General features: G+C 42.1%; 1 protein-coding gene across 1 annotated transcript in view; it reads left to right on the top strand.

Moving 5' to 3' along the window:
* Positions 1-7,952: 7,952 nt before the first annotated feature.
* Positions 7,953-12,682, top strand: part of LOC126418611 (uncharacterized) — a gene marked incomplete in the record, with an annotated part of 174,015 nt that continues 169,285 nt past the window's right edge. Inside the window, 1 exon segment of the mRNA XM_050085445.1 lies at positions 7,953-8,059. Within this exon segment, the coding sequence (XP_049941402.1) occupies positions 8,046-8,059 (14 nt within the window).

Raw genomic sequence — 12,682 nt, 5'->3', positions numbered from 1 at the left:
TTACAGAAGATCGTCTCACTTATGTGACTGGATTTGTTATTTCCTGTCAGAGATTTCACAGTTCGTAGTAACTGACGGAAAGTCATCGAGTAAAACAGAAGTGATTTCTGGCGTTCCCCAAGGTAGTGTTATAGGCCATTTGCTGTTCCTTATCTATATAAACGATTTGGGAGACAATGTGAGCAGCCGTCTTGAGTTGTTTGCAGATGACGCTGTCGTTTATCGACTAATAAAGTCATCAGAAGATCAAAACAAACTGCAAAACGAATTAGAAAAGATATCTGAATCGTGCGTAAAGTGGCAGTTGACCCTAAATAACGAAAAGTGTGAGGTCATCCACATGAGTGCTAAAAGGAACTCGTTAAATTTAAGTTATACGATAAATCACTCTAATCTAAAATCCGTAAATTCAACTAAATACCTAGGTATTACAATTACGAACAAATTAAATTGGAAAGAACACATAGAAAATGTTGTGGGGAAGGCTAACCAAAGACTGCGTCTTGTTGGCAGGACACTTGGAAAATGCAACAGACCTACCAAGGAGACTGCCTACAATACGCTTGTCCGTCCTCTTTTAGAATACTGCTGAGCGGTGTGGGATCCTTACCACGTAGGACTGTCGGAGTACATCGAAAAAGTTCAAAGAAGGCAGCTACGTTTTGTATTATCGCGAAATATGGGAGAGAGTGTCATAGAAATGATACAGGATTTGGGCTGGACAACATTAAAAGAAAGGCGTTTTTCCTTGCGATGGAATCTTCTCACGAAATTCCAATCACCAATTGTCTCCTCCGAATGCGAAAATATTTTGTTGACACCGACCTACATAGGGAGAAACGATCACAACGATAAAATAAGGGAAATCAGAGATCGTACGGAAAGATATAGGTGTTCGTTCTTTCCGCGCGCTATACGAGATTGGAATAATGGAGAATTGTGATGGTGGTTCGATGAACCCCCTGCCAGGCACTTAGATGTGATTTGCAGAGTACCCGTGTAGATGTAGTGCGGGCATACAGGCCCTCCCCGTAAGGTGGCGTGAAGCTTTGAACTGAATAGAGATTATGTTGTAAAATAGTGTTCTGTAGCCAAAAGAGCGGGGAATAGCATGGTGTGTTGGAGCCCTGAATAAAACCAACCTGCTTTCGCAAAACAAATGTGTTACCTTATTTACTGAACGTCCCTCGTATTTTAAGCAGAGGGAAGGTCGCGACACTGAAATATTTGTGTTTTTGGTCGTATTATATCGATATTTAGCTTCTTCGCCTCAGCAGATTTTCTCTTTTAGATCTCGAGCAGGTGTTCACTGAAATATCTGTCATCGTTAGATGCGCATTTTTGCATGTGAGTGGCTCATATCCCTGTTTTTTGGGATGAGCGATGTATGTACTAAGTACATTTTCGAGCGGTTCTGCACTTTCGAGGTCGCTCACTTCCCTTGTCAGGTGACTCTTAGACGTTCACGGCAAGAGAAAAAGGAATGAAGAGTCAGGTTTAACGCCACGTCGACGATGAAATAATTACAGATGAACCAGAACCTCTGATTGGAATGGAACTCTGTGGTGAACGTTTCAAAGGAACTGTCCTGGCATTTGCCTCAATGAATTCACAGAGACCGCGGGAAAACTTAAGCAGGAAGGCACGACTTGTACTTTATGTCCGAAAGTAGAAGAGCCCAACAGTGAGCTGAACCCTGTGCCTCCCGAATATTTGTGAATGTCTGCAGTCAGTCACTACAGTGCATGACCGAAGAAACTTTTTATTGTCCAATACTAAACATTTCTTCAAGTTACACTACTGGCCATTAAAATTGCTACACCAAGAAGATGGCGTGCTACAGACGCGAAATTTAACCGACAAGAAGAAGATGCTTTGATGTGCAAATGATTAGCTTTTCAGAGCATTCACACAAGGTTGGCGCCAGTGGCGACACCTACAACGTGCTCACATGAGGAAAGTTTCCAGCCGATTTCTCATACACAAACAGCAGTTGACCGGCGTTGCCGGGTGAAACGCTGTTGTGATGCCTCGTGTAAGGAGGAGAAATGCGTACCATCACGTTTCCGACTTAGATAAAGGTCGGATTGTAGCCTATCGCGATTGCGGTTTATCGTATCGCGACATTGCTGCTCGCGTCGGTCGAGATCCAATGACTGTTAGCAGAATATGGAATCGGTGGGTTCAGGAAGGTAATACGGAACGCCGTGCTGTATCCCAACGGCCTCGTATCAGTAGCAGTCGAGATGACAGGCATCTTATCCGCATGGCTCTAACGGATCGTGCAGCCACGTCTCGATCCCTGAGTCAACAGATGGGGACGTTTGCAAGACAACAACCATCTGCACGAACATTTCGACGACGTTTGCAGCAGCATGGACTATCAGCTCGGAGACCATGGCTGCGGTTAACCTTGACGCTGCATCACAGACAGGAGCGCATGCGATGGTGTACTCAACGACGAACCTGGGTGCACGAATGGCAAAACGTCATTTTTTCGGATGAATCCAGGTTCTGTTTACAGCATCATGATGGTCGCATCCGTGTTTGGCGACACCGCGGTGAACGCACATTGGAAGCTTGTATTCGTCATCGCCATACTGGCGTATCACCAGGCGTGATGATATGGGGTGCCATTAGTTACACGTCTCGGCCACCTCTTGTTCCCACTGACTTCACTTTGAACAGTGGACGTTACATTTCAGATGTATTACGACCCGTGGCTCTACCCCTCATTCGATCGCTGCGAAACCCTACATTTCAGCAGGATAATGCACGACCGCGTGTTGCAGGTCCTTTACGGGCCTTTCTGGATACAGGCAATGTTCGACTGCTGCCATGGCCAGCACATTCTCCAGATCTCTCACCAATTGAAAACGTCTGCTCAATGGTGGCCGAGCAACTGGCTCGTCACAATACGCCAGTCACTACTCTTGATGAACTGTGGAATCGTGTAGAAGCTGCATGGGCAGCTGTACCTGTACACGCCATCCAAGCTCTGTTTGACTCAATGCCCAGGCGTATCAAGGCCGTTATTACGGCCAGATGTGGTTGTTCTGGGTACTGATTTCTCAAGACCTATTCACCCAAATTGCGTGAAAATGTAATCACATGTCAGTTGTAGTATAATATATTTGTCCAATGAATACCCATTTATCATCTGCATTCCTTTTTGATGTGGCATTTTTAATGGCCAGTAGTGTACATTTTCGAGCGGTTCTGAGCGTTCGAAGCCGCGCACTTCACTTGCCAGTTGACTCTTCGACGCTAATGGCAAGAGAAAAAGGAATGAAGAATCAGGTTTAACGTCACATCGACGATGAAATCATTACAGATGAAGCAGAGCCTCTGATTGGAAAGGAAATCAGTGGTGAACGTTTAAAAGGAACTGTCCTGGCATTTGCCTCAATGAAGTTAAGGAGACCGCGGGAAAACTTAAGCAGGATTGCACGACTTGTACTTTATGTCCGAAAGTAGAAGAGCCCAACATTGAGCTGAACCCTGTTCCTCCCGAATATCTGTGAACATCTGCACTCAGTCACTACAGTGCATGACAGAAGAAACTTTTTATCGTCCAGTACTAAACATTTCCTCAAGTTACATTAACTGCTGTAGAGTTGGTTTGTTCCACATTCCGTAGATCATATTCACGGTAAATGTTCTGATGTGTTTCATGTCAGTTGAGACAATTACTGTTATATGAGGGGACTCAAAAAGTAAGTTACAAACTGTTATGGCAGCCAAGCATCTTTTATTAAATTCTGCACTACACTTCGAAGTGGCGCAGATACATGACACTATTTTTCAGTAAGATCACACAGTCCCTGTGAACAACGATCGAACGTTCTGCAAGTGATTCAGTTCCTCCACGGCAGAAATCCGATCGTTGCCCCGCCACGGGGCCATTCGAGAACCGCTGTGTGAACGTCCTCAACGTCGAAAAATCTGCGATTGCTGCGAATCCGTTCCTCGATTGTCGAGACATTGTGATCGATGTCGATGGTTTCCCTTCCCGACCAGCACCACCCACATCTGTCCGGCAGCACTTCACTGCAACTGGACACGGCCAGCACTTCATGGTAAATCCATGTGCAATTCAGACATTTTGCCGATAAAAACCATACTGAAACTTCCTGGCTGAATAAAACTGTGTGCCGGACCGAGACTCGGATACGAGACCTTTGCCTTACGCGAGCAAGTGAAAGGTAGGAGACGAGGTACTAGGAGAGTTGAAGCTGTGGCTACGGGTCGTGAGTCGTGCTTGGGTAGCTCAGTTGGTTAGAGGCAAAGGTCCCGAGTTCGAGTCTCGGTCCGGCACACAGTTTTAATCTGCCAGGAAGTTTCATATCAGCGCACACTCCGCTGCAGAGTGAAAATATTATTCTAGAAAAATCATAATATCCCGCCTACCGCAACGTTGGAGTACGTATACACTTGCTGCGCCATTTCACTTGCACACTGTGATGTAGGGCTGTATAAAAAATATCGATACATAGATACATAGATATTTTTAACAAAAGAAGACTGTTTGTATAGGCGATGAGATTCTGCAAATTTATCGATATATCGACATCGAAAAGTCAATATCGAATGCCGATATTTTTATTTTACATTTTTTTTTCGCAATTTTAGATAAGTATTCGAAGACGTTCTTTTGAAATTGTAGTAGAACATAATTTTACTTTCACTGTGAGAAGGAGTCTTACTTCTTTTTGAGCTTTCATCACATCCGATCTTTCTCTTTGACTGTGTGAAGCAAGTATAGATCGCACGAAGAAGTAGTCCGATTTCACCCGGGGGGAGGGGGGGGGGGGGCAGGCGGTGTGAATGGAGTAACAAAACAAGACATCCAATGTGAAGAAATAGCACACCAGTTGCGTAAAAAGAAACAAAAAAACGAATTTGACGCAACTAGTGTGCTATCACTTCACATCGACAGTCTGCAAAAACAATTGCTGAAACTCATGAACAAAAAAAAAAAAAGAGAGTTCAAATGGCTCTGAGCACTATGGGACTTAAAATCTGTGGTCATCATCAGTCCCCTCCACTAAGGACATCACATACATCCATGCCCAAGGCAGGATTCGAACCTGCGACCGTAGCGGTCGCGCGGTTCCAAACTGTAGCGCCTAGAACCGCTCGGCCATCCCTGCCGGTTCATGAAAAAAAATCTAATTGACAAGATTAGTCTTTGCAGTGGGCGGAAACGTATGAGGGAATGCAGATCTATTCGGCGCTACGTGCTACCAACGGAAAATGCAACGCTCAATAAACTCCACACCGCAATTTTGACACTACAACTGCTAGGTCGCTGGCGTTTGCTGGGAAAAAAATGGAAAAAAACTAACAGGGAATTCGACATGAAGTGTTCCAGACAAATCTGATACATAACGTAACCAACGACGGACCCATCGGGCACCTTTTAATGTGCCACCAACCTGTGTTATCATTGTTAGCAGTGGTTATCTCCAAGCGTACACGTGCATAGTTTTCCTTTCAATCCTTGCTCCAAGGGAGATAAGCAGACTACTAGCTTGTTGATGTACAGAATACCTAATAATAAATCAATACTTAATTATACAGCTCTAAAACTGGCAGTATGTATACCATGTGCTGCTGATATTTTTTTTCGGCCGGTAGTCGAAATCCTTTTTCGTTGATATGTCGGTATATCGATTACTTTTCCGACATTTCGAGTGCAAAGGATGACATTTCGTTAATCATGGATATATCGGAGCCCCTATATTTTTAAAAAGTCAACAGTCATATTGTGATGCACCTTTTATACGTAACGCAGCATAGCTGTGTCTTCGTGAACCCGGTAACATGTACTCTCTTCTGACAATGTGCCTATCTTGTTGCGTAATGGACTTAGCGAGGGACAAGACATGTAACTTACTTTCTGAAGATCCTCCGTATATGTGGCTATACGCTGGTCATTTACAGGTTTGTAATCGACTATTTCTGTTCAAGAATTTCTGTGTGGGATAGGAGTCAGGAATAAACAACTTTGGGAGAATAACTTACTCATACCGCTCTGTGTGAGGTACTATTAATATAGTTTTATCTTCGATCTCTACGGGTCAATAAGTAGGTTCCAGAAGCACATGCTGACATTCTGCGCTAAAAGCAGTCTTGGGGTTCCTAAGACACCTCTTGAGATAAAATGGTTCAAATGGATCTAAGCACCAAGGGACTTAACATCCGAGGTCATCAGTCCCCTAGACTTAGAACTACTTAAACCTAACTAACCTAAGGTCTAACTAACCTAAGGACATCACACACACTCATGCCCGAGGCACGATTTGAACCTGGGACCGCAGCAGCAGCGCGGTTCCGGACTGAAGCGCCTAGAACCGCACGGGCACATAGGCCGGCACACCTCTTGACAATCTTCAGTATTTCTTTTACATACTGTCATTCAAACAAATCTACGACGTCCGTTGTTGATACAATCTGATGTACATCAGTCCTACTTAATCAGTTTTCCAGCACATAACGTCACCAGTGACCCCCTCCTCCCACGTATAAAACAGCAGTAAACGTCCGAGTAGTTCTACGAAAAAGTTTTTCACGCATCTCAATATTTACGACGTCATACCTCCTTAACTATGCGTCGTATAGTGACTTAATTGTTAAGGTACATGTGGTGTTTGAGGTATATGTGGATACTGTTTCAAAACGTGTTGCGAATATGTTTAGCAATAAAGACATAATGTGTTAAAACGTCATGCCTGATGCTGCATCTTCACCCTTGAGCAGCGAAAATGTAGTGAATCGTAATTTATTTTCCTTTCATTATTTTTTGCTGGGATCTCAGGCAGAAAAAATTTTCAGAAAGGTTTGAAATTATGTATAAAGTTTGTTGGAAGTCGCTAAGTGCTCTCATTCTCAGATATGAATATACGTAATCTAGCTAATTTGCACATCGTTGAGTTACGCTGCCTCAGAACATATAAACAACTTCTAACGTTAATGCTTGACTTACGTTGTTAAACTTCAACATTTTAAATTCGGTCAGCACTTAATGAAATACTGAAAATCAAATTTTTTGCTGCCCCTGGAAGCAGTTAGACAAGCAATCTACAATCACACTAATATACTATACACAGTGTTTTGAAGCAATTTTTTTAAATGGTATGCTGTTGTTTCTCAGTTTCATCGCAGAAATGTATCTAAACCTGCCATTTACTGTTCCTAGGACCTCGTGTGATGGAACTGGATCCACTTCATATCACTACGCATTGCAGGCCGTGAATCATTTATTGTGTGGTTCACGTTTATAGATTACAAATTTTCTTCATAACGAGCTAAAGATAGCTTTTTCAGTAGGTTGATATTTTAGTAGATCTAACTTGAGAAAACTACAATTTCTATCAAGCAAATTTGTAATAGATAACGTCCTCGTCAGCGATAAGTATGAAATTACGACTAACACAATCTGGAAACCTATCAATGCAGTAAATTAGCAGCAACGCACAATCACGTCCTCAAACTCCTGCCTGTAGAGCCAACACGTTGGCAACTGCGTTTTTTCATCCGGTCAAAGTTTCGAGAACAAGGCACACAAAGCCGATACGCAGTATATACGTCAGAAACACTCAATTAGAGCAATTGCGCTCATTGCCTCCTACAGTTTTTTTAGACAGATCCTACGCGAAGGCCTAGAAGCTGAAAATTACCGAATGTAGCTTGACGTTAGCGAATCTGTGTTAAATATCCCTATGTCATCCTATTCAATTAATTGTTCCATGTTCGTCGCAAGGCGAGTCATCGTCTTATGTTTCGTCCTTGCAGCACCTACAGATAAACTTGTGAGCCTCTCCGATAGTGCGCATCTTCCCACCGTCAGCGGCAGCTATGACAGATGACAGATAATATAGTCGGGTGAGTTTTGCGCCTGGCGCTGAAGATCGAAAAGAGAGGGGGAGCATGCGCAAAACGCGCGGTAGGTGGCTCTGCCGTCGCCAGCCGCCTCAATAACGCGCATCCCACACGCTTTCGTATGTCAGTTGAGCTGCAAGCCCCGAAAATTGCGGACCAACATGCCGGAACTGAAGTAAGACAGCGCTATGTTTATCTAAAAGCAATACGCATGCGCCGCATTGCATGGTTGTCTCGAATATTAGTGTCCTGGTGTCTTCGCGCAACACGCTTTAGGATCTATCTGTAGAGCCTGCTTTTGCATTCATCTGCAATTTGGGAGTCCTACGAATTTGCTCTGCTGTAAACATCGGAAAACGTTTTTGTTGATTTTTTTTTCAGTGGCTACTATGCTCCGAATATTGAAAATTTCTACCCCAAATTTCTAGTTTTTCGCATGATGAAAGATCTCTGTTATACTTATAGAGTAACTCGACCTTCCTGTGCATGAGCAGTTTCCAATTTTGTTCAGCGAATGTATGTTAAGACTTAGCGTCCGCACGATATCTTGTTTGTGTACTCATAGCGCGAGGTCTGCAGTTCAGTGGGGAGAGGGATAAATTAATTTTCCTTTACGAACAGAGTAACACAGTTACACGCGAATGAGCATACAATGTTATGCTCAGTTCTCCTCCTTCTGTTGAGGTGTACGGCATGTATGTTCTATGGTTGCCACAGAGCCCTTGCGTGGTAGAGCCAGTTGCCTAATTAGAAATCGCTTTTCTTTCATGTTCAATGGTAACTTATGTAAGTGTCTTAAATGTGATTATAGATGAGTGATGGGTGTTTATTGTGCAGCGTCTTGATTCGTCTGTGACGAGAGTCAAACTCGGTGCTGACACACAGCCTAATCTAATAGCGCAAAAAGGAACGAGGAGCTTAAAGGAGCCATCAGACGCATTACCATCATGTGTCCTATGTCCTAACTCACCATTGCCGTGTCTGTAACCACGTTAGGCCTTTGTGGTGAAATGTTACGAACCATTTACTCAGCACAGATGATAAAAAGTAAAAAATACAGTATTAATATCCCAACTATACCCGTAACATATAACTGTCATATTTATGAAATGTCAGCAATGACAAAATTTTCATAAGGAGAAAGTGCTACGTAATTAAACGCGTAACGGCGTTCTACATATTTAGGGCCTAAATCTGAAAGTTTTCTTTTTGAAGGAACAGGTGAACTTATTTCACAATACTTAGTCCTTTGTAGTCACTTCTAATAGCTAATTAAATCTACTTTCTATTTACTGTAACATCGAAGTGCCATGTTTTTGAAGCAGAACAACGCTGTTTAGACAGAATTTGATAAATTTTACAGGATGAGTGCAAGAATTCGTAGGTTGAATATTTGTAAGCATTCGGAGCCACAGGTCCGACTGAACTAAGAACTGATAGCGGGGAAATTCAAAGGTAGAGAATTTAAACTATATCCCGCTGCTGAAGCAAAAAAAGCCACGAAGTTCTTTCCCTGATAACTATTGAAGTTCACGACACATGGTTCTTCCACCAACGATCGTAGAAAACACGCAAGAGAAAATGAGCGCATAATCAGTTAATATGGCCCACCTGCTCAAGGAAATGAAGTCATTGCTGCAGCTGCTTAGCGTTTATTTCATCCAAACATAATTAAAATGAAGCAGTAAAAAGAGGTGAATTTTCTCACTGCATTTTTAAAGTGGGAAGACGGCTCGTACGGCGTGTTCCAGCGTCTGAACGGGAGTTGACTAATTGCCACTCACACCTTGTTTCGTGATCGGCTTGTTAGCAACATGCACTGGCGAGTGCAGATGCTAATGTAGCTGTCCTCGTTGTAGAGTAAACCGTAGGCAGAACTAGCGAAGTAGCAAAGGCTACAGTAAACGACGTGATCTTTACGCAGGGTCATAAATTTGCTGCCATTGGCATGTTCCCTGCTACTATTTCTGTAAAAAAAATTATTGTAACAGAATGCTTTGATTAGGCATAAACTGCTTCGAAATGCTAATAATTCGTACGTTTTACTTGGAGTAACATTACTGAAAGTTACTGTTTATTGGTAACCGTGCAACGGCCGCCGCTAATGCCATCCAGACGCTGTCAAAAAGAACGCTTGGTAGCGTCGAAATGAATTCACGAACTCAGTGCTCCGACGAATTATTGCTTTTGCTTGAACATAAAGAACGAAACTTACCTAAAGTTTGTTAGCGTTGCGTGTTACGGTAAAAATTGTACATAGCACGCCTACACGAAAATTTGGACAGAGAATAGTATGACGGTCCTGTGACCCCAGACTACGGTATGTTACTGTCGATTATTACAGTTATTTCAGAGTTCTTTGATGTTGAAGATCTGTCAATGCAGAAATGAACTTAATTGGTTTGCAAACTCTCAATATGGAACTTATCAAATTTAATGCATTTTGGTAGCTGTAAGGGTCGCGTATAACTTTTTATACTTATTCAGTTGCTCCGTATATTCTAACATCCAGTGCTGCTAGAATACCTATTTTCATTGTGCGCAGTTTGTCTCTCTGCAACCATTACACTAAATTTGAGGCCCTTCGCTACTTACAAAACTTCATTTATGCGTTTTCAATATTCGTGAACTCTCGTATCATAGAATTCTCAAACTGTATTTCCAAGGTGAATTTGGTAATTCAGAACATCCCAACTTGGTTTTACTGGGTAGCTTAAAGCAGTGTACCGTAACAGGAGTTCCATCAAAAAGACAAATTTGATTCCGTGGGCTTCCTCAGTAAATGCTGTAAAAATGTGCACCATATTACGCTGGCTAACACGTAAACCATCTGTGAAAGTTCGTGAAAATACATGTGGGCAAGATCTACAGCAACAGGGCCTATCCTGTATTGCTAGATCAGCGCATATGTTTAATGCCGTACTTGAGAACAAACAGCCGCCGCTAGCCGAGAATAGATCCAGTTCTACCTTCGCAAACGCTATTTATAGGACTGAACTTAGCGCTTTCGCCGCTTAGATAGAAACTAAGTTAAGAATTCAAATGTCATTAACGCGAGTTTGAGTCATATCAACACTATTATCAGTTAATATACTTTCAGCACGTTACTGGCGTTATATGTGAAGTTAGATCTGGCAAGTAGTAAGGCAAACTGTTCGTTTGTTAGTGTGGGTTGCCTACATCAGGGGCAAGTATACACTCAGGTGCAAACATATTCTCTTTTGAGTGACAGGTGATGACTCCCTGGGGATAACCCATTCTTTTGATTGGCAGGTCCTTATCCTATTGTTCCCCTCCCCTCCCGTCCCCTCCCCCTCAGAAAACCTCCAAACTACACCTCACCCCTTCACTGATACAGGTACTTTCAGGCCTGAGGTCTTTGAATAGCTGAATCTCATATAAATAAGAGGGGGTTACTACACTTTCAATTACTTTTCAAGGTCACCTGACTAGACACTTCTACATCCGAAATACATGGACATCGATCAATGTATAAAGGAAATACTGCAGGATTTTTGGTAGGTTAGTGAATAAGACAAGTCAATATTCTAGAACAAAACCTTTATTAACTCTTGGATATACATTTACATACAGAAAAAACTTACCTTACTTTTGTTACATGTAGGTTTAATAATGTTCAATTTAATTTTATCTTACAACTGAAATCCACATTTGAATCTTCTATTTCTCCAGCCAGTAGTTTGACAAATACAGAGAAGGTATGCTCTCGAATTCTAGTATATATCTAATTTCTTTTCCTATTAACAATTAATTCTGCTCTTTCTGGCAGTTCTTCTAGATAAGAGCATTCTGTGGTTTTAATTTTTTCCTCTTATTTACTGCATAATGCTGTTACAGCTCTCCACATCTTCCTCAGTGTAGCTGCCAGTTCTTCTACTGCACGTTCGTCTGGAATTTCGGTATAGAACTTTAAGTTTACAAATCTTGCAAACGAGTTGCCATTAAAGGTAGTTTTTCCATCGGTTTTAAGCTCTGAAAACAGTTGTCCTTTTGCTAAGTGCGACACAAAGCTCACGACATTTCGACATAGTGTCATCCTTTTCAAATAGATCCAAGGAGGAATGGAGTTCGATAAATAGATTTTTCGTGTGTCCTTTAACATAGGAAACGTCCTCCAAAGCGTTTTTTTCGGCCAGCCATCATAAGGCCAGTTACCACTGCTCTTCACTGTAAATACTATTATCTTGTATTCCCCAGTTGTAGCTAGGTTACTCCAGACCCATGTCATTCTGGATTGCACATCCACAATAGTTTCTTCCTTTTCCAGTTGCATCTTATATTCTTCCTTTATGGCAGTTGTTTTATCCATACACTTAAATTTTCTTTTTACTCAGATGTCCTCAGTTTCCAGTTTCCTTTTCCGTGTGTATACCACATTAACTGCACTTAAAGATATTTCTTGAATGGGGAATGGCATAAGTCTGACATTAGCTCTTTTTCTTAGAGCTTGTGGTATAACATTGTCAACCAACCCTAATTCTGCAATATCTATACCGGACGATATTGTGGAGAACAATGTTCTAGCGTGAGAAATGCTTTGACATAACACTTCTGTATAATAATTATATCGTCTACAAGTCTCCACGTAGTTTATAGGTAGATAGTTAAAACTGTATGCAGACAGAACATAGCTGATGAGTTTTCTCGGTCTAGAGTATCTGGAGGACTGACTTGTACACCTTTCAATTCTCGGATACTCTTATTACCCCAGTACACAAATTGCAGAACGTAATTCAGAACAATTCAGGTTACCTTCCATTCAGAAAGCTGTTGCACT

Source organism: Schistocerca serialis, chromosome 9 (assembly GCF_023864345.2).
Source record: "Schistocerca serialis cubense isolate TAMUIC-IGC-003099 chromosome 9, iqSchSeri2.2, whole genome shotgun sequence".
In the NCBI taxonomy this organism is placed as follows: domain Eukaryota; kingdom Metazoa; phylum Arthropoda; class Insecta; order Orthoptera; family Acrididae; genus Schistocerca; species Schistocerca serialis.
Note: the sequence above shows the minus strand (reverse complement) of the source record. Positions and strands in the feature narration are given on the sequence as shown.